Source organism: Gopherus evgoodei, chromosome 1, assembly GCF_007399415.2.
Source record: "Gopherus evgoodei ecotype Sinaloan lineage chromosome 1, rGopEvg1_v1.p, whole genome shotgun sequence".
In the NCBI taxonomy this organism is placed as follows: Eukaryota; Metazoa; Chordata; order Testudines; family Testudinidae; genus Gopherus; species Gopherus evgoodei.
This window is the reverse complement of record NC_044322.1, coordinates 348,446,218-348,465,661: the sequence shown is the minus strand read 5'-3', so window position 1 is coordinate 348,465,661 and position 19,444 is coordinate 348,446,218. Positions and strand designations below refer to the sequence as shown.

Below are 19,444 nucleotides of genomic sequence, written 5' to 3'. Positions count from 1 at the left end.
CCACAAGGGGATTATTATGGTTCCACATGATGGAATTTCTGTTTTTCAGTTTGCTTTTTTAAACACTTAGAAAATTACACTCAGAAAAACTACGTTAAAATTATGTTAAGGTTACAAAGTCAAGTTAGGAAATGCCAGAATTGAGCTTGCATGTACAATCTTAATTCTGCCCTTTCTGCATATGCATTATGTGCATCCTTTAATTGTATGACCACATACCATTACATGACCTGCCTCAGACCCTGCACAAGATAGCTTGCCAAGAGGGCAGAAGGGAATTAAGCTTGCATGGGCAACTGTAAAGCTGACATTTTCTAAAGTTCAAGTGGCAAATGAGCTTGTCTTTTCCTAGTAGATGCTCTGCTCATAACAGTATGTGCTACATTTTCTACAGCAACAACTGTATGTTGGATCTAAGTCTGCCGTAGCACAAGTGAAGTTCCATCAGTGTGACATGTATGGCACAGCCTGCGCTGACTGCTGCCTAGCAAGAGATCCTTATTGTGCTTGGGATGGGATATCCTGTTCTAGATACTATCCCACAGGAATGCAGGCAAAGAGGTGAGAACTGTATTTTGCTTCAAAATCCTCATTGCATAATAATTATCTAAAGACTTCCTATTGCAACAGAAATGGTTTCCCTTCTCCCCCTCATATAAATAACTGAACAATGATATACTTTAGCTAATGATTTATTAACCCAGCCTTAGGGAATACTGAAGGATATAAATGAACATGTTGACATGCAGAGATGTGAAGTGCACACACTTCTTAGGAGCTAGACACACTGAGTGTTAAACAAATGTCTGATATTCCCAATGCTACAGCTTGAAGACACAACTTCATTCTCTACAATGTGCAATAATTTATTTAGATTGTATTATATGGTGAACTATACAATGCAACAGCCTATAAAAAGAAAGAAAGAAAATATATTAACAGCCAAATATCATTGCAAGACATATTCAGACAGTGCCTAACTCTCTATCAATACATTGTAATGATTATTGCAGAAATCAGCAAAAGGGCCTATTATTTATGATACAGTCCTTTCCATGATTTACTTTTAATTGCTTCTTCTGCAAAAACGTGTTCATATTCATTAGAACTACAACTTGGCCATTTTCAACAGGCTTACTTTGAATTAATGCGAAGATGTGTTCCTTTTGTACTGAGATGCTGCTTAAAAAAAAGTGATGATAATTACTCCAGAGGCAGTTCATGATGTCTCCAAATCCACCAATGCTCTCTTAAAAAACAACACAGTCTATGTTTTTTTGGTTTTTTTTTGCTTCACCCACGATACCTCATTCTTGTCCTCCCATGACTCTGGAAGCTTGGTCGTCTCAAACCCGTTGCTAACTGTAGCTAGGCAAAATGAATGCTTCTGTGACTTTTGAAAAGGTAATGGGAAGAGAATTGGGTAGCACAGTCTTCTGAATAGAATGCCTCATAGAAACCATACATGAGCAAGACAGACAAAGATTCAGTTAAAGAAAGAACCTATCAGATCATTCTGTCTTTGCAAGATCCAAGTTAAGCTAAGTAGAATTCCATGACATGTCTACACGTTGTATCGGATCCTCATGGAAGCAGTCCCAATGGAGTAAATGGAGACCACTCACTTGCCTAAAACAAGAAGAATTTGGCGCAGATTGATACAGTCCTGGAAAGTATTGATGGAACAGATACATCATCCGTTATATTCTGGGTCAGTAAGCATTGTTCCCTACAGCATAAGCAGGAATTGGATGATCATAATTATATTGCAGATTAGATACTTGTCTAATCATGCAAATGCCCTGGAGAGTCCTGATTAATCTATTTAACTAGGAACTGTGTGGTGCAGATAACCTCATGCTGTCTTGCTAATGCACCTCAACAAGATTCTGGAGGGTTTGTTTCTGGAGAGAAGAGAGTAGTTCAATCTCTCCATTCACTCCTTGGCTTCTCTGCTGTTAAGAGCTAGCTATGGTAATGGGGGCTTTGTGATGTCCACTATTAACTGGACTTGAGACCACAAACTTACTTTACATGTGGGAGGTCACTGATCCAATAGTAACAACTTTGCTTCGCTATCCACCTGGTTCAGGGTGGAAAGACTGGGCCTGCAGGGTAGAGGAGCGAATGGAGCCCCTCATCCTGCACCACCACCACCACCTCTCCTGGCTTCTGGGTAAGATGCAGGTCGGTTTGTAGCTGCCTGCATTCTGGACTCACACAGAGATGTTGAGCAGCCCAGCACTCAACACCCCAGAAGATGTGTGTTTGAGTTAGGGTTAGCCTTGTCTCTGTTCTCCAACTTCTCCCTGCCTTGTGGCTGGCGAGCTAACTTAGGGAGTAACCAAAGGCACAGCAAAAACTACCTATAAACACTCATGCCCTAACACATCTGGAATCACTGGTTTCTTTCCAGCAGCCCCAATGACATCATGCCACTCACCATCATTTTCAAGCAGCACTCCCCTGCCTTGATTTGGTCCTAATGCTAACCCAGAAGCTTGAATTTAGCCCTAATTGTATGGAAGTAAACACAATATATTTAGGTTGGGTTTGAAATCTTAAAATCAGTCATACTTAATAGTGCAACTCAAGCAGAACCACATCTAGGTAGTTAATTCCACCCCTCCTTTAGATCAGCTACTATTTCCTTTAAAACTTAATAAGCGTAAGGCGTGAAATGTGTTTAGACAAACATAAAATAGAAAATCTGCAGAGTACTACAACTTGTTAAGTAGGTTGCTAAAGAATGTCGTTACTGCTGCCAGGTTGTTTTGGCTGCTCAATACTTCTGTTCTTGGAGCTCCAGTGCTATCAGCACTAGCAGAGAGTGCAGCCTGCTAATTCAGCAGACCTCGATGTTATCAAGAAATAAAGACCACAGGTATTGTTTGGTGATACAGGCACTCAGACAGGTTTATAGAGATAAATGTCCTGAGTTCTAATCCCACAACCATGATAACTACATGGTAACTCCAATTCAACATTGTACTAGAGTGCAGAGTTGTTTTTAAGTGCATGCCTGTGGAAAACGCTTAAACATGTGATTAACTGTAAGCAAGTGTTTGTCCTAAAATGGGATTAAGCGCATGTTTAAAGTTAAATTGATGTTTAAGTGATTTGTAGAATAAAGACTTAAGTGCTAACCCCAAAGTCAATATGGTATTAAATACTAAGAGGAGTGAACATGAGTGACTGGTACTAAATAAGGGTATTGATATAATAGGCATCACAGAAACCTGGTGGAATGGTGACACTCAAGGGAACAAAATATATAGTAATGATAGAATAGATCATGCTGATGGGGGAGAGGCATTATATGTGAAAGAAAACATGGAATCAAATTTGTAACAATCTTACATGAATCAAACTGTACAATAGAATCTCTCTAGATATAAATTTCTTGACCAGGATGGTGACGGTGATTGAGAAATGCTCGTAGAGATTAGTCCTCGTATAAAAATAAAAAAATTCAGTAATAATGGGGTATTTCAACTATCCCCATTATTCACTAGGTACATGTCACTTCAGGACAGGATGCACAAGTAAAATCTCTAAACACCATTAATTTCTGCTTCTTAGAACACCTAGTCCTGGAACCCAGTAGGGGAGAAGGTGATTCTTGATTTAATCCTAAATAGAGCAACAGATCTGGTCCAAGAGGTGATCATAGCTGAACTTCTCAGTAATAGTGCCCATAATATAACTAAATTTAACATCCTTGTTGTGATGGGTGAGAAGGACACCAACGAAGCCCACCACAGTAGTATTTAACTTCAGAAAGGGGAAACAACACAAAAATGAGGAAGCTAGTTAAATGGAAATTAAAAGGAGCAGTCACAAGAGTGAAATGCCTGCAAGCTGCATGGACACTTTTTAAAAGCATGATAATAGAGGCTCAGATTAAATGTATACCCAAGGCATCCTTTAAAAATTGGAAGTAAAATCCTACTGAGGAAAATAGAAAGGAGCATAAACTTTGGGATGTCAAGTATAAGAGTATAATTAGGCAGGCCCAAAGGATGCAAGGGAGATTCCTGCACCTGAACCATTCTTTTTAGGTGACAAATCTGAGGAACTGTCCCAGAGGGAGATGTCTGTAGAGGAGGTTTTGGAACAAATTGATAAATTGAACAGTAGTATGTCACAAGGACTAGATGGTATTCACCCAAGTGTTCTGAAGGAATTCAAATATGAAATTGAAGAACTACTAACCGTGGTACGTAATTATGTTAGTGTGTACCGAGCCTTTTGAGGCCCCTTGCTGGAGGCCTTATGGTCCTACCACATTCCCTTCCAGGAAAGGGAGCACTGAAGGTGGGTCTTCCAGGATAGGCTAGAAAGGTTTAAGGGAAGCAGCCAATTGGAGTGTGGCAGGCTTATGTAAAAGGAGTTGCAGGGCTTGAACAGGTCAGTTCCTGGCTGGACCAGAGGGGCAAGAAAGAGTATTTGTTATTGGTCACAGGCAATCAAGGAGAGAATCAGAAGAAGGACTCGAGTGATACTTGCATGCAGCCAGGAGGAAGAGGATTTGAAAACTTCAGCCCTGAGGTCAGGGTGAAGAAAAGGGGGCTATGTGGGAAAAGGCCCAGGGAATAACAGCTGCAAAGTGAAGGAAGCAGTACATGGCTGCTGTATATACGGTCCCTGGTCTGGGACCCAGAATAGTGGGCAGGCCCAGATCCCCCCACCAGCCAATGCTGGAGTGGCCGAAGCCCCAAAAAGGAGAAATGACTTATATAAAAGATCAAGAAAAGGGATTTTAAGAGGCCCAGAGACATGGCTGGAAATCCTGGTGAGGATTAACTTAGAGTTCTGGTGGGACTCTAAGAAGGGGATAAGTTTCCCATGGAAGCCCAAGCAGAGGTCTGGACTTAAAGGAGCCCAAGAAGGGCAGAAGAGAAAAGGCATCCTCAGGAAGCAGAGGCTGAGTCCATCTTGAGCCAGGGAATTGGATGACTTCACTTCATATTTGTTTTGGACTTGGATACCCAAGAAGGGGTGTATCTATTTTACAACAGTGTGAATTGGCCAGAGGGCTGAGCCATTGAAGACCCACCTAATGAGACCTAATGAGGATGGCTACCATGATGCAATTTTTAAAAAAGGTCCCAAAGGTGATCCTGGCAATCACAGACCAGTAAGCCTAACTTCAGCACCAGACAAATTGGTTGAAACTATAGTAAAGAACAGAATTATCAAACACATAGAAGAACACGATTTGTTGGGAAGGAGTCACCATAGCTTTTGTAAAGGGAAATCATGCCTCACCAATCTATTAGAATTCTCTGAGGAGGTCAACAAGCATGTTGGCACGGGTGATCACCTGGATAGTCTTCTTGAACTTTCAGAAAGCTTTTGACAAGGTCCACCACTGATGACTCTTAAGAAAACTAAGCAGTTATGGGATAAGAGGGGAGGTCTTATCATGGATCAATAATTGGTAAAAAGACAGCAAACAAAGAGTAGGAATAAATGGTCAGTTTTCACAATGGAAAAGTAAATAGCGATGTCCCCAGGGATTTATACTGGGACCTCTGTTGTTCAACATATTAATAAATAATCTGGAAAAAGAGGTAAGCAGTCAGGTGGCGAAGTTTGCAGATGATACAAAATTATTCAAGATAGTTAAGTCCAAAGTAAATGCAAAGAGTTACATGGGGATACCACAAAACTAGGGGACTGGGCCACAAAATTCATTGTTGATAAATGCAGATTAATACACATGGGAAACATAATCCCAGCTATGCATACAGAATGATGGGGTCTAAAGTAGCTGTTACCATTCAAGAAAGAGATCTTGAAGTCATCCTGGATAGTTTTCTGAAAACATCTGCTCAATATTCAATGGCAGTAAAAAAGCTAACAATGTTAGGAACCATTAGGAAATGGATAGATAATAAGACAAAAAATATCATAATGCCACTATATAAATCCATGGTACACCCACACCTTCAATCCTGTATGCAGTTCTGGTTGCCCCATCTCAAAAAAAGTTATATTAGAATTGGAAAAGGTACAGAGAAGGGTAATTAAAATGATTAAGGCTCTGGAACAGCTTCCACATCAAAAAATACAGGGACTATTCAGCTTGGAAAGAAGGCATCTAAGGAGGGATATGACAGAAGTCTACAAAATCATGAATGGTGTGGAGAAAGTGAATAAGGAAGTATTATTTAGTCCTTCACATAACACAAGAACCGGGGCCAATGAACCAATCAACCAATGAAATGAATAGGCAGCAGGTTAAAACAAACGAAAGGAAGTACTTCTTCACACAATGCACAATCAACCTGTGGAACTCATTGACAGGATGTTGTGCAGGCCAAAGCTGTAGCTGGATTTTAAAAAGAATTACATAAATTCATGGAGGATAGGTCCATCAATGGCTGTTAGCCAAGATGGTCAGGATGTAACCCCATGCTTCAAGCGTCCCTAGCCTCTGACTGTGACTGGATGACAGAGGATGGATTACTTGATGATTGTCCTGTTCTATTCATTCCCTCTGAATCATCTTGCATTTGTCACCATCAGAAGACAAGATACTAGGTAGATGGACCAGTGTTCTGACCCAGTATGGTCGTTTTTATGTTCTTATGTTGTAACAATTGGTCTGATGAGCTAAAACCAGTGTTTTATTTCATCAATTTCAAATTAATCTTAACATGTTCATTTTTTTTTCGGAACCATTTTCCTAGCCTTTCAGTCAGGTTTCTCTTACCACAGCTGTCACTCATAATAGCAAAATGTCACCAAACAGATGGATTTGCCTCTTGAATGAGGCAACAAATAGAGGAAAGTGCTGCAGGATCATGACTTTCCTTAGCCTTTAGCCCATGCACTGATTATTGTGAGCCAGAGCACAATTCATGTCTGCTGGTATCCTATTCACCCAAAAAGAGGCCTCAGACAAGACTGATGGGGCTCATAAGACGAGTTTGCAGCCAAGGCCAATGTCTGAAACACTTTGTGTATTCACACCTAGGACTAGAGAATCCAAGTCCTTAAAAATATCTCCCACTGCCCGGGATCCTAAATATGCCTTGCTAGCGGACACTTTATTCATCCTTCTCAATCTCTTAACTGTGGATATCAAGAGGTGCAGCCGCCATCTTTATGTCCAAGTAAGAACCACTATGACAAGATGAAAAAGTCATGTGATTATGGCAAAATTCCAGCTTTCATTTAATAAAAACAACATAAGTTTCTATTCCTCATGACTGTGAAGAAGAACTTGAAAATGTAAACCCAGTATAATTAGTGATAAGATGTCTTCCAAGAGTCTGCAGAGAGGCTGGAACAATAGTTGATCTGCCCCATATATCTTAATGTGATGTTAATTCTGAGACCTTCCAACAGCAGGTTCCTCCGTGTGTGATGATAGGATGAGAACTCCTACCTAGAGTCCATCATCATAAAGCAACCTCCCTAACACCTCCTCATCCCCACTTAAAATTTTAACACCTATGGTATTCCATTGGCCAGATCCTCAGCTGGTGTATAGCAGCAGAGCTCTAATGAAGTCAGTGCGCCTGTGGCAATTTACACCCAGTGAGGATTTGGTCCCCTGTGTCCTGGTGGCAGGAAGAACTATGTTAATTACTGATATTATTTAAATAAGAACAAAGTCATTAAGCTTGGCTAATTTCTGTTATACATTGTATATAGTACACATTCATACGAAAATAATTGTGCTCTAGGAGGTTCACCATGTTGTCCTTTTAATCAGCTGTTCAGCCTTGCATATGCAAAACTGATAGTTCTGTATAATTATTCTTTATGCAAACACAGGAAAATTATCCTGAGTTCTAACTGTAAATTTTAAGACTCAAAACACTGCAACTTTCAAGGTGGTAAACTCAGCCTCCTGATATTTTCTTTCTTAGCAACTAGCTTTAATCTTCTTAATGGTTATGGTCAGAGAACAAAGTGTTCAAAATAAAAACATCATTCTTGTTGGTATTCATTGGAGAGTTTGGTATTTGCATTTATTTTCAATAGTTTTGTAAATAACTTCTTTTAAAAAACCGAGAGAGTATTGTCTAGTGATTAGAGCAAGGATTCTTGGATTCGTGGCTCAGCTTTGGCAGTGACTCAATAGATAGGCTAGTTTCCCCTTTGGTAAAATGGGAATGATGTAGGGGCATTGGGAGGCTAAAGTAATGTTTGTAGAGTGTTTTAAGTTCCTCCGATGAGAGGAGTTATACAAGAGCTAAGAATTAAAAAAACCCTCCACTAAGATTATAAACTGTGAAAGACTCAAAAGAACTTTTCTACTAAATAGTGTTATGTGTGTGTGTGCGTGTGTAAAAGTTCAAAGCAATCTTGCAGCCAGTAAATTCAACCACTTAGGAATTCCCCTGCCTTTGGGAATGCTCATTTACTGTTGAGTTGCTATAACAGCTTCTATCACAGGCCCTCTACAGCTCAGGGGTACAGGGAATGGTTAAAGGAGGAGAATGTTTGCAATATACAGCAGCTTTCATGCTGCTCCAGATTTTGCCAGGGATCAGAATGGTGAACACAAAGAAAGCTTACAGCCTCCTCCAGTCTTCTTTCCCCTAAACTAGCATCGAATTGGTCTAGAATATCTGGTTTCAGTATTTATAGATTGAGTCAAATGCACATATCTGAGACTTTCCTTTAGACACATAAGACTTCTACAGACAGTCTCCTCCTTCAGGCATCTGTGCACCTTCAGTTTAAGTGATGAAAAACAGTACTGATGTATGAATTTAATTCCACACTGTGATAGTGCAGCCAATGTTTCAGTAGTAAGATTGAGTTCCCTGAATTTCTAGTGAGTCCAACTTAAGTGTAAAAGGACAACAGTCCAAAAGTTAAATATATTTCTTAAAACAATTCCATTTTTTCCCCCCAGACGTTTCCGCAGACAAGACGTTCGACATGGAAATGCAGCTCAGCAGTGCTTTGGCCAGCAGTTCATTGGTAATCCACACACAGTACAGCAGAATGCTAGTGAATGCCTAGAGCAAACAGCATGGATTTCACGCAGGGGAAACATCAAGGGCTGAGTCTGACCTCAGTTTCACAGTTTTTATACTGATGTAACTCTCTTGATTTCAGTGGAATTATTCCTGATTTACACCCTTGACATTAGAAGAACACTGTGAGGACCAAGATCCCAATGCAGGAAAGCTTTCCTTTTCAAGACAGTGCTTAACCATGTACTGTGCTTAAGTCCCATTGGATTCAGTGAGACTTAGGGGCATGCTTAAGTGCTGTCCTAAATAGGGGTAGGCTTGCATTCATGCTTAAATGCTCTCCTGAACCACAGCACGAATCCTGCAATTTGCTCAATGGCCTCACATCCCATTAATTTCAACCAGTGCTACTGTATGCAGTATAAAAACTTAGGTAGGTAGCAGCTGCCAGGATGTGCTGAGATCCTTGCCAGATCAGGCCCAATAAATCTAAAGAAAAAGAATAAAAAATCGGGGGATTCTCTGTGACAGATGTTTCTCCAGAGAATTTTTTGCTGAAATTGTATTTTTCTGCAGGATGGATTAGAATTTGAAAGGGAAATATTTCAAGATGAAATATTTGTTAAATTTGTCCTGGGTCATTTCATACCATCCATTTCCAGCAGCATAGCATAATATATTCCATGGGGGTTTCTGCTGGAAAAAAATAGAGGGCATCTATAGCCCACCGTGACACTTAATTGCAAAACTGCATGCAATGAAGATCGTAGATTTGATTGCAAACTACACTAGGAACCTCACAATAGAGCATAGCAAATAAAAATAAAGAGATAAAGAGAAATCATAATGGTTATTAATTCACAGAAACTGATCCTGAGTTTGTATCAGGAAAATATTCTCCCTGCACTCCACTCCTCTTATAGTGCTATAAGAAAATCAACTAGAAAGACTGCTGCCCTGTTTCACTATAGCACTTGCTTTGTCTTTTCTGCCATGTATTTCACTATATATAGGAGCCTGCAACTGACTCTTGATTAGTCACATTCAAATGAATTTTTTAGTAACGTTTGGGTGGCAAAGCTAGACACTCGTACTTTCTGTGCATGCGTTGTAGAGATCGGCAGTAGAGCTGGGCTGGGAATGGTTTTTCCATCCCATGAATATTTTTGAGAGTTCTAAATGTTTTCCTGTCTTGAATTAAGGGGAAAAATGACATCTCAAAAATGTTTGCAATCTGAAAAATTGTGTTTTTGTTTTGCATTTTGGATCAATTGTTTGTTTTGATAATTTTGGAACGTTTTCTTTTGATTTTGATTCCCCCCCTCGCTTTAAACCCTCTTTCAGTCTAATTAGCCCGTATTTTGAAAACAAAGTTGCTTTGAATCAGAATTTTTTGTTTGAAAATGTTGAAATGAAACATTTTGACAATTGGAAGCTTTTTCCTTGACAGAACATTAATCAAACCCGACCTTGTTTCGTGAACAGTTTGGTTTTGATGAATCAACATTTTTGCTTAAAAAAGAAAAAAAAAGCCCATCATCAAAAAGTTCCCAACCAGCTCTAAGCTGTACAAATTCTGGACACACCGTGCAAAACAGTTTAATGGGTTTTGAGGGTTTGATCATGTAACATCCTAAGAAATCTGTTACCGAACCTGAAAAATAATTTATCCCATGCTTACTGTCAAGCATGTAAATAGTCTTATTGGTGTCACTGACTTCAAATTAAACCCATTTATATGTGCTTTGCTTAGCACTTTGCAGGGTCAAGCCCTATAGACACGTGCACAATCACAACCACCCGTCATGCAGTACTTTGGCAGGCTTAGGGCTGACTTCTGTTAGATGCTGAGGTGAGCCGTGCCTTCCATTCCTCCTGTGGAGAGTGGGAGCAGAGGGTGCTCCACAGTTCACAGGATAAGGCCAATAGTAGATACTAAATTTCAGTCATTACCTGGAGGGCTATGGATCAAATTCCATTCTAAAGATGAACATCAAAGAAGTCCTTAAAAAGATCAAAGAAAACATGCTTAATGAAAAGGATAGCATTTATTTTAGTTACACAGCTGGCAAATAAATAAGAATCTTACTTTCCTTTACAGGAGAAACCCTGGAGAAGACTGAAGAACGGATAGTATATGGAATAGAGTACAACAGCACTCTTCTGGAATGTACCCCTAGAACTTTACAAGCTAAAGTGATCTGGTTTGTGCAGCGAGCCCATGAAGCCAGGAAGGAGGAGGTAATTTCCTATGTAATTCTAGTTATACCATGTTTATAAAAAGGGTCAGTCATATTTGGGATCTTACAGGTAAATGAGCCTTCCCTTAATTCTGAGGAACTTTGCTTCCAGCACTCCAAAGGTGGTGGGTCAGTGTGCCTCCAAAGGGAGGTGACCCATGCCACATCCACAGCATTTGCCCTCCTGCATGGCCAGCCTTTTTTGGAGAGGCTTAGCTTCCCCCTGCTTCTTACACTTACACTCTTACACTCTTAATGGAGAATCTACCGCATCCCTTTGCAAATGATTCCAGTGATGAATGTCTATCACTATTAACAATTTGCACCTTATTTGAATTCTCTAGCTTCAACTTCCAACTATTAGTTCTTGTCATTCTTTTGTATAGTAGTTCAAAAATGGCAAAAAATCCTGTGGCACCTTATAGACTAACAGACGTTTTGGAGCATGAGCTTTCGTGGGTGAATACCCACTTCATCAGATGCATGTAGTGGAAATTTCCAGGGGCAGGTATATATATGCAAGCAAGCTAGAGATAATGAGGTTAGTTCAATCAGGGAGGATGAGGCCCTGTTCTAGCAGTTGAGGTGTGAAAACCAAGGGAGGAGAAACTGGTTCTGTAGTTGGCAAGCCATTCACAGTCTTTGTTTAATCCTGAGCTGATGGTGTCAAATTTGCAGATGAACTGAAGCTCAGCAGTTTCTCTTTGAAGTCTGGTCCTGAAGTTGTTTTGCTGCAGGATGGCCACCTTAAGGTCTGCTATAGTGTGGCCAGGGAGGTTGAAGTGTTCTCCTACAGGTTTTTGTATATTGCCATTCCTAATATCTGATTTGTGTCCCTTTATCCTTTTCCGTAGAGACTGTCCAGTTTGGCCAATGTACATAGCAGAGGGGCATTGCTGGCATATGATGGCATATATTACATTGGTGGACGTGCAGGTGAATGAACCGGTGATGGTGTGGCTGATCTGGTTAGGTCCCGTGATGGTGTCGCTGGTGTAGATATGTGGGCAGAGTTGGCATCGAGGTTTGTTGCATGGATTGGTTCCTGAGGTAGAGTTACTATGGTGCGGTGTGCAGTTACTGGTGAGAATATGTTTCAGGTTGGCAGGTTGTCTGTGGGCGAGGACTGGCCGGCCACCCAAGGCCTGTGAAAGTGTGGGATCATTGTCCAGGATGGTTTGTAGATCCCTGATGATGCATTAGAGAGGTTTTAGCTGGGGACTGTATGTGATGGCCAGTGGAGTCCTGTTGGTTTCTTTCTTGGGTTTGTCTTGCAGTAGGAGGCTTCTGGGTACACGTCTGGCTCTGTTGATCTGTTTCCTTATTTCCTCGTGCGGGTATTGTAGTTTTGAGAATGCTTGGTGGAGATTTTGTAGGTGTTGGTCTCTGTCTGAGGGGTTAGAGCAGATGCGGTTGTACCTCAGTGCTTGGCTGTAGACAATGGATCGTGTGATGTGCCCAGGATGGAAGCTGGAGGCATGAAGGTAGGCATAGCAGTCAGTAGGTTTTCGGTATAGGGTGGTGGTAATGTGACCATCACTTATTTGCATCGTGATGTCTAGGAAGTGGACCTCCCATGTAAATTGGTCCAGGCTGAGGTTGATGGTGGGGTGGAAGCTGTTGAAATCGTGGTGGAATTTTTCCAGAGTCTCCTTCCCATGTGTCCAGATGATGAAGATGTCATCAATGTAGCGTAGGTAGAGAAGTGATGTGAGTGGATGAGAGCTGAGGAAGCATTGTTCCAGGTCGGCCATAAAAATATTGGCATATTGTGGGGCCATGCGGGTGCCTATAGCGGTGCCACTGATCTGGAGATATATATTGTCATCAAATTTGAAATAGTTGTGTGTGAGGATAAAGTCACAGAGCTCAGCAGCCAGTTGTGCTGTGGCATCATCAGGGATACTGTTCCTGACCGCTTGTATTCCATCTGTGTGTGGGATGTTTGTGTAAAGAGCCTCTACATCCATGGTGGCTAGGATGGTGTTTTCTGGATACCCCTCTGATACTAGTTCAAAAATGTATTCCACCATCAAATATCAGCCTTACAGGATGAGATCAGTGCTATCTATCTTAGTTACTTATATGGTCCTTGTTACAATTTTCAATGTATTTATCCTCACAATACCTCTGTAGTGTAGGGAAGTGCCATTTTCCCCATAGGGAACCAAGGCAAGAGAGACTAAGTGACCTGCCAATTCTCACTCAGGAGGCCTATAGCAGGCCAGTAAATTGAACCCAGGTTTCCGATGTCCTATGCTGGCACTCTCATCACATAATCTCCTCCCTCCTGCCATAAATGTAACACTGTATGTGCTTGAAAAGGGCATGTTACAGCATCTTAGATTTGTGTCTAAATACTCACTGCTGAATTTGTAGCCAAGTCCTACGGTACATTTAAAAATGATTGCACCAATATTCCTAATGTAGTACTACAATCTTGTACTCACTGTGACTGCATTGATAATACAGCAAAGAATCCTGTGGCACCTTACAGACTAACAGACATTTTGGAGCATGAGCTTTCATGGGTGAATACCCACTTCGTCAGCTCATGCTCCAAAACGTCTGTTAGTCTATAAGGTGCCACAGGATTCTTTGCTGCTTTTACAGATCCAGACTAACACGGCTACCCCTCTGATACTTGGTAATACAGTATATCATTGACTCATTTCTCAGGTGAAGACAGATGACAGAATCGTCAAAATGGACCTTGGCCTCTTATTCTTAAGGTTGCACAGGCTGGATGCAGGGACTTATTTTTGTCAGACTGTGGAACACAGCATTGTTCATACAGTGAGAAAAATCACCCTGGAGGTGGTAGAGGAAGGGCGCGTGGATGAAATGTTCAACAGAGACTATGAGGAGGACATACCTCATAAAATGCCATGCCCAGCACAAAGCAGCATTCCTCAGGGATCGAAGCCATGGTACAAGGAATTTCTGCAGCTAATAGGGTACAGCAACTTCCAGAGGGTCGAGGAGTATTGCGAAAAGGTGTGGTGCACGGATAAGAGGAGGAAAAAGCTGAAAATGTCCCCGTCCAAGTGGAAATACGCCAACCCACAGGAGAAGAAGGCACGCATTAGGCCAGAGCATTACCGCCTCCCCAGGAACATAGTTGACTCTTGATGGACAAAATCCATCCATTCTTTCTGGGAGAATTTTTATTTGGACCTAAGGAATAGGGAGAAATCAGTCTTGGGTTTGGTAACTGAAACAGGTTTATATATATATTAAATAATGGGACTGAAAACAGAAAAGTGTTCTGTTAAGTTATAGCTTATACTAGCTGTTTCTAAATAGGTCATTTGCATTCAGTGTTTTCCATTTAAGGAGAACATAACAATCATTTTACTTTGAGTGCTTTAGTCAATTTCCCATGTGGACCATGCTTCTGCTGTATAGTCTTGCATATTAAGGGAACACTAAAGTAAACTCAGATAGCTAAGCATTGACGAGCGAAGAAAAATGTGATGTATAATTTCCGTTGCTTTCACAAATGTCCTATTGCTTCTAAAAACAGCACATTGCAAGATCTTAGTTTTCACTTGTGGCCTGTTTGTCTGTATTTGTAAGAGCCACAAGTTTTGTTAGTATGGTGTACTCTTATTTCTAAAGACGTTGAAAGGGAATCTTATTTACTTCCCATCATTGCTTGTGTTTACCAGTAATTTGTGAAGCACAGTGTACTACTATCACAACTAAATAGTACTGCCTTGTAACCTGATGTAAGTCAAATGCATGCAGAGAACAAAAACAGAATGGAGTTCTTCAGTGTGATTTGCTGTAAGACATGGGAGTAATAGTTTAGTCAGAGTGTAAATCATGATTATGGTAATGGACAGTTGGCTCAGTAGATATAAGATTTATAAGAATGCCCTCTTGTGGAAAAAGAGAGCATTTCCTTATATTGGTGTTAAACATTTTCTCCAGAAATGTGCATACAGTACTTGAGTGTTATCCACATTTTCCTGATTTGCAGCCTGTTAGTTTTACAGCCTTTCTGCTGCATGTGCTGAAATCTCAAATATTTCAAATACAGGGTTAGAAATCACTTGTACTGGGGAATAGAGTTTAAAGAAATGAGCAACATATTAAGGCATTCAATGTAATATGCTTTTGGTGTAGCAAATACTGGTGAAACAGACAGGTAGTGAAAACAACCTGTATTTGTATAGTTGCATTGTCTGATTTACCTGATATGGAATCTCTTCTTAGCACAGTTATTTTGTTGAACTTGTGAATACTAGGGATGTGAGATCGAAAGAATAAGAAATCACTTACCACCTAGAATTTTCAGAGTATCACTAAAAATATACAAAGCTTTAATTTATGTTTAATTTTCATATTTTTCTGAAAAACATAACACATTTTAGCACAAGGAGTCACATGAGAAATTGGATGTGAGCATATGAATTGGAACTGAAAACACCTGAAAATATAAGCTACAGTTGTGATATAAAAATATGAATCACAAATAGCACAGTTGGAAAATTCTAGCTGAGTGTGAGTTCTGCAGGATCCTTTCCCATCTGCTTAGATGGGTTCTAGTGTGTGAATGATTACATCCCAAATGTGTTGCACCACTAGATAAATCAACTGCTTCAGTCAGAACATGATCCCAACCATAATGAATAGCCCCCAGTCTATAAAATTGGTCTGTCTCACAATTTTGAGGTAACTAAATATATATTTCAGGGATGTTCCAGTGAACGGGTTCATATACAACTCTCATTCCACCTTCAACTTCTAATCAAGAAACGGTGTCCGGGATTAACGTTCTGGGGCACAGAGATTTGTTGTTAACCTAGCAATCCTGTTATTAACCTAATACTGGAGTGGAGGTCACTGCTGTGCACGCCAATGTCTCTAAGATACTCTGTATGCGGAACTAACAAAACACTGTGTCTGAGAGAAGGCAGTTGCTGGGATCAGAGTCTAAAGCTAGAATCGGAGTGAGCTTAACTAGGATCTTATCTGTTCAAAAGCATCACTTGCTGGGAACAGAGAGTGTCTTGGTGCTCAGAGGGATGCTGTGTGCAACTTGCCAGTAAACAGAAGCGAAAGGAGAAGCAAGATTTCATATTATATCAGTCACACAGATCGATAAACCTCTCTAGCTTCTAGTTATTTTAAGTAGGCTGCAATTTATCTAAGAGTTTGCATGGCACATAGTTGGAGGGACTGGCTCAGTGATCCAGTGGCAAAGGCATGAGGAGATCAGAGCTCTCTGCTCCCTTGACCAGGAGAAACAGAGAACATTATGGAAAGAACATCTACAGAGAGGGAACATCTTGTAGCCACACCCTGTTGCTGATGCTGCGTATGGTGTGAACACCCAGTGCAGAAAGTATCAGATGAATTCATTCTGCAATGCCAGTTTGGGGCTTGAGGGGCTTTACTTCAGTTAGTATCATATATATTGCTACAGCTTCACACAAAATTGGAGCACTGAAGTCTACGAAGTAGGGGAGCAGAACATATATACCCATAGGCATCCCTACCTATTACTTACCTCCTCTTAATTAGCTAAGCAAAATCTGACTGACATATACATACCATCTGACTCCCTCTAGTGGTATACTATTGCAACCCCTCAGAAGTTCTCCTGCAGCAGGCAGGTAGTAGGTTGCTAGGGTGACCAGATGTCCCAATTTTATAGGGACAGTCCCAATATTTGGGGCCATTTCTTATATAGGCTCCTATGACCCCCAACCTACTGTCCCAATTTTTCACACTTGCTGTCTGGTCACCCTATAGGTTTCTCGACATTTAAGAGTAGTGGGTAAAGAAATGAAGAATACTAATAGGAGAGATCCCCTAGGCTAAAGGAAATATAAATTATCTCCTCCTCTAGGCATTACTAGACATAAAGGCATTCGGGTTTTCCAACTGAAAAATAATCTCTAAAGGAATTCAATGATTGGGGGTTGGGGAAGATGCATGGTGTCTGTCACGGCAGAGATAAATTTGTGTTATAGGAATATAATGGGGATTCATTATTCAGGGCCACTGGACATGGACAGCCTTTGGAGTTCTCCCAAGCTCTCTAGCTCTCAGAAGAACTAAACACAGCCAGTCCAGGGATGCTACATCTCCCCAAGTCTTGTCCTGAACTGAATCATCATCGAATGTGTTTGCTCCACTCCAGGGGTATCATAGAATCCACAGCTCTTTAAGGGTGATGTTGGCATTTTCCTTAATTTGTTGTCAAGCAGCTGAGTGCTAAAGGCTCATGCCAGATGCAGTACCATGTAGTGACAGAAATAATAGATCCTCTGTCACTTTGAGGGAACTAACTCAATTATGTGTATATGGAATTGTCTGAGATTATAGATGGAAATCAGGTGATCCACAGACCAGAATTTCTGTTTCAACACAATATATTTTTGATAGTTTTCTTTCCCAATGTTAGTTAAATTTGGAGAATCATCTTAAATTCTTAGCTTGTGCGGGGCCAGTTTGAGGATCTTTAAACCCTTCATCAATAGTGACCGTAACAATTCCTAAAACCAAGATCTCCTTTAAAAATATTATGACGACTGCAGAAGAAGAGCAAGTGTGAGAATAATGCATTTGAGTTAGATATGCATTTTTCTGCACAGAGGTGCTTTTATAGTAGGCAACGTTATTTAAAATGCTTCTTTGTGTATATACAGGGTGGCGTTGTGTGTTTCTTTTCATTATGGATTTGATGTACTTTGTATGTGCATGAAGTGGTCTAATTATGTAATGAAGTACAGTACAGTATTTGGGTGATATAATCTGTATGGCTTCCTGTTATTTATTTCAGAGCATGTGGAGCAGTATTTATTTTCACTAATCATCCAATGGATATATTATCTCCCATCAATTTCTGGTGTGGATTTAAAATTTCTGAGGGCAGAATTTTGTGACAAAAGGCTGGCAGATTATAATCTGTAGCAGTTCACTGAGAGGTAACATGAGTTAGTGGACACGGAACTAGAGTGCTAGTCTACACTAGAATTGCTACATTCGCTCCGCTGTAGTGATGCTAGTGCAGATGCTCTACGCTGACTGTAGAGAGCTCTCCCATTGGCATAATTACTCCACTTCCCTGAACGGCTGTAGCTATGTTGGTGGGAGAGCGTTTCCTGCTGACAGCGCTGTCCACACTGGCGCTTTGATCGGTGTAACTTATGTCGCTCGGAGGGTGACTTTTCTACCCCCCATCCAAATTAAGTTATACCGAAGTAAGCACTAGTATGTTCAAGCCCTGAGGAGTCATTAGGCCTGGGCTCTGATGCTGACCTGCTGTGTTACCTTGACAGGTCACTTCACAGCTCTGTGTCTCTGTTTCCCCTCCTGCTGGTTTTCTGTCTTGTCATCTGAGCCCCTGGTCCTGCAATTTGTTGCAAGAGGCACTCTTTGGAACAGGAGCTGTCTCCCACTATGTGTATGTACAGCTCCTAGCGTGATGTTGCCCTGATCTTAGGGCTTCTAGGCACCACTCCAATACAAATAATAATTATTATTGCTCTAAAAGTTTTTGTTATGGGACGTCTGTCTTGTATACCTCAACATCAGTCTTAAGACTCTGCCTAACTTTTTTGTAGCAAAGAAACGTCTCTTTTACGTAGCTCAGAATTGTGAAAGAAACAACACATGCACATATGCACAAATGTGTGGATCTTCATTTGGTTGAACAGATGAGTCAGTAACCACATTTTGAAATGACACACAGATTATTTTCCAGCACTATTAATATACTGGAGGAGCTGCATTTTTATTAGTATTATTTTGGGGGAAAAAATCAATTTTCTGTCCTTGAAAAAAGTAGTGAACCTGTTTCTTTTGGGGGTGGGGGGAAATCCATGAATACCCTCAGCCTACCTAGGAGCAGCGAAGTTGGAGTTATTTATGCCACCTCATGTCTCTAGGTGCAGAAGTTACACATACTCTTGAAAGCTGCACTGTCCAGATAAGAGGCATTGGAAGTGAGCTTTTTTACATTGGTGACCTAGCAGGATGTGTGTTATTCCCATCAGCCCTGTGAATCCATTTCCATTCACCAAACTGCTGTTTTCTTTTGAGATTTTAAAGAGCCACAGGGTGGATTCCTGTTCATTTACCTCAGGTAATTGGTGCAAATCAAGCTGTGACTGGCAAGTGATTTTTTTTTCTTTGATAAAACACTTTGCCTGAATAATACTGTAATCTTGCAAAACTGGAACAGCTGACAGGATCACGATGCATCAAGTACAAATACTACTAGCTATGATTGTTTAAAACAAA

At 40.7% G+C, this 19,444-nt stretch overlaps 1 protein-coding gene across 3 annotated transcripts in view; it reads left to right on the top strand.

Moving 5' to 3' along the window:
- Positions 1 to 17,938, top strand: part of SEMA3E (semaphorin 3E) — a 279,606-nt gene extending 261,668 nt beyond the window's left edge. For all 3 annotated transcript variants that reach the window (XM_030561678.1, XM_030561491.1, XM_030561590.1), the window contains 4 exons: positions 395 to 561; positions 8,882 to 8,949; positions 11,047 to 11,186; positions 13,865 to 17,938. In XM_030561678.1, coding sequence (XP_030417538.1) covers positions 395 to 561; positions 8,882 to 8,949; positions 11,047 to 11,186; positions 13,865 to 14,317 — 828 coding nt within the window. In that variant the 3' untranslated portion in view covers positions 14,318 to 17,938. The remainder of the gene's footprint in view (positions 1 to 394; positions 562 to 8,881; positions 8,950 to 11,046; positions 11,187 to 13,864) is intronic.
- Positions 17,939 to 19,444: the final 1,506 nt, after the last annotated feature.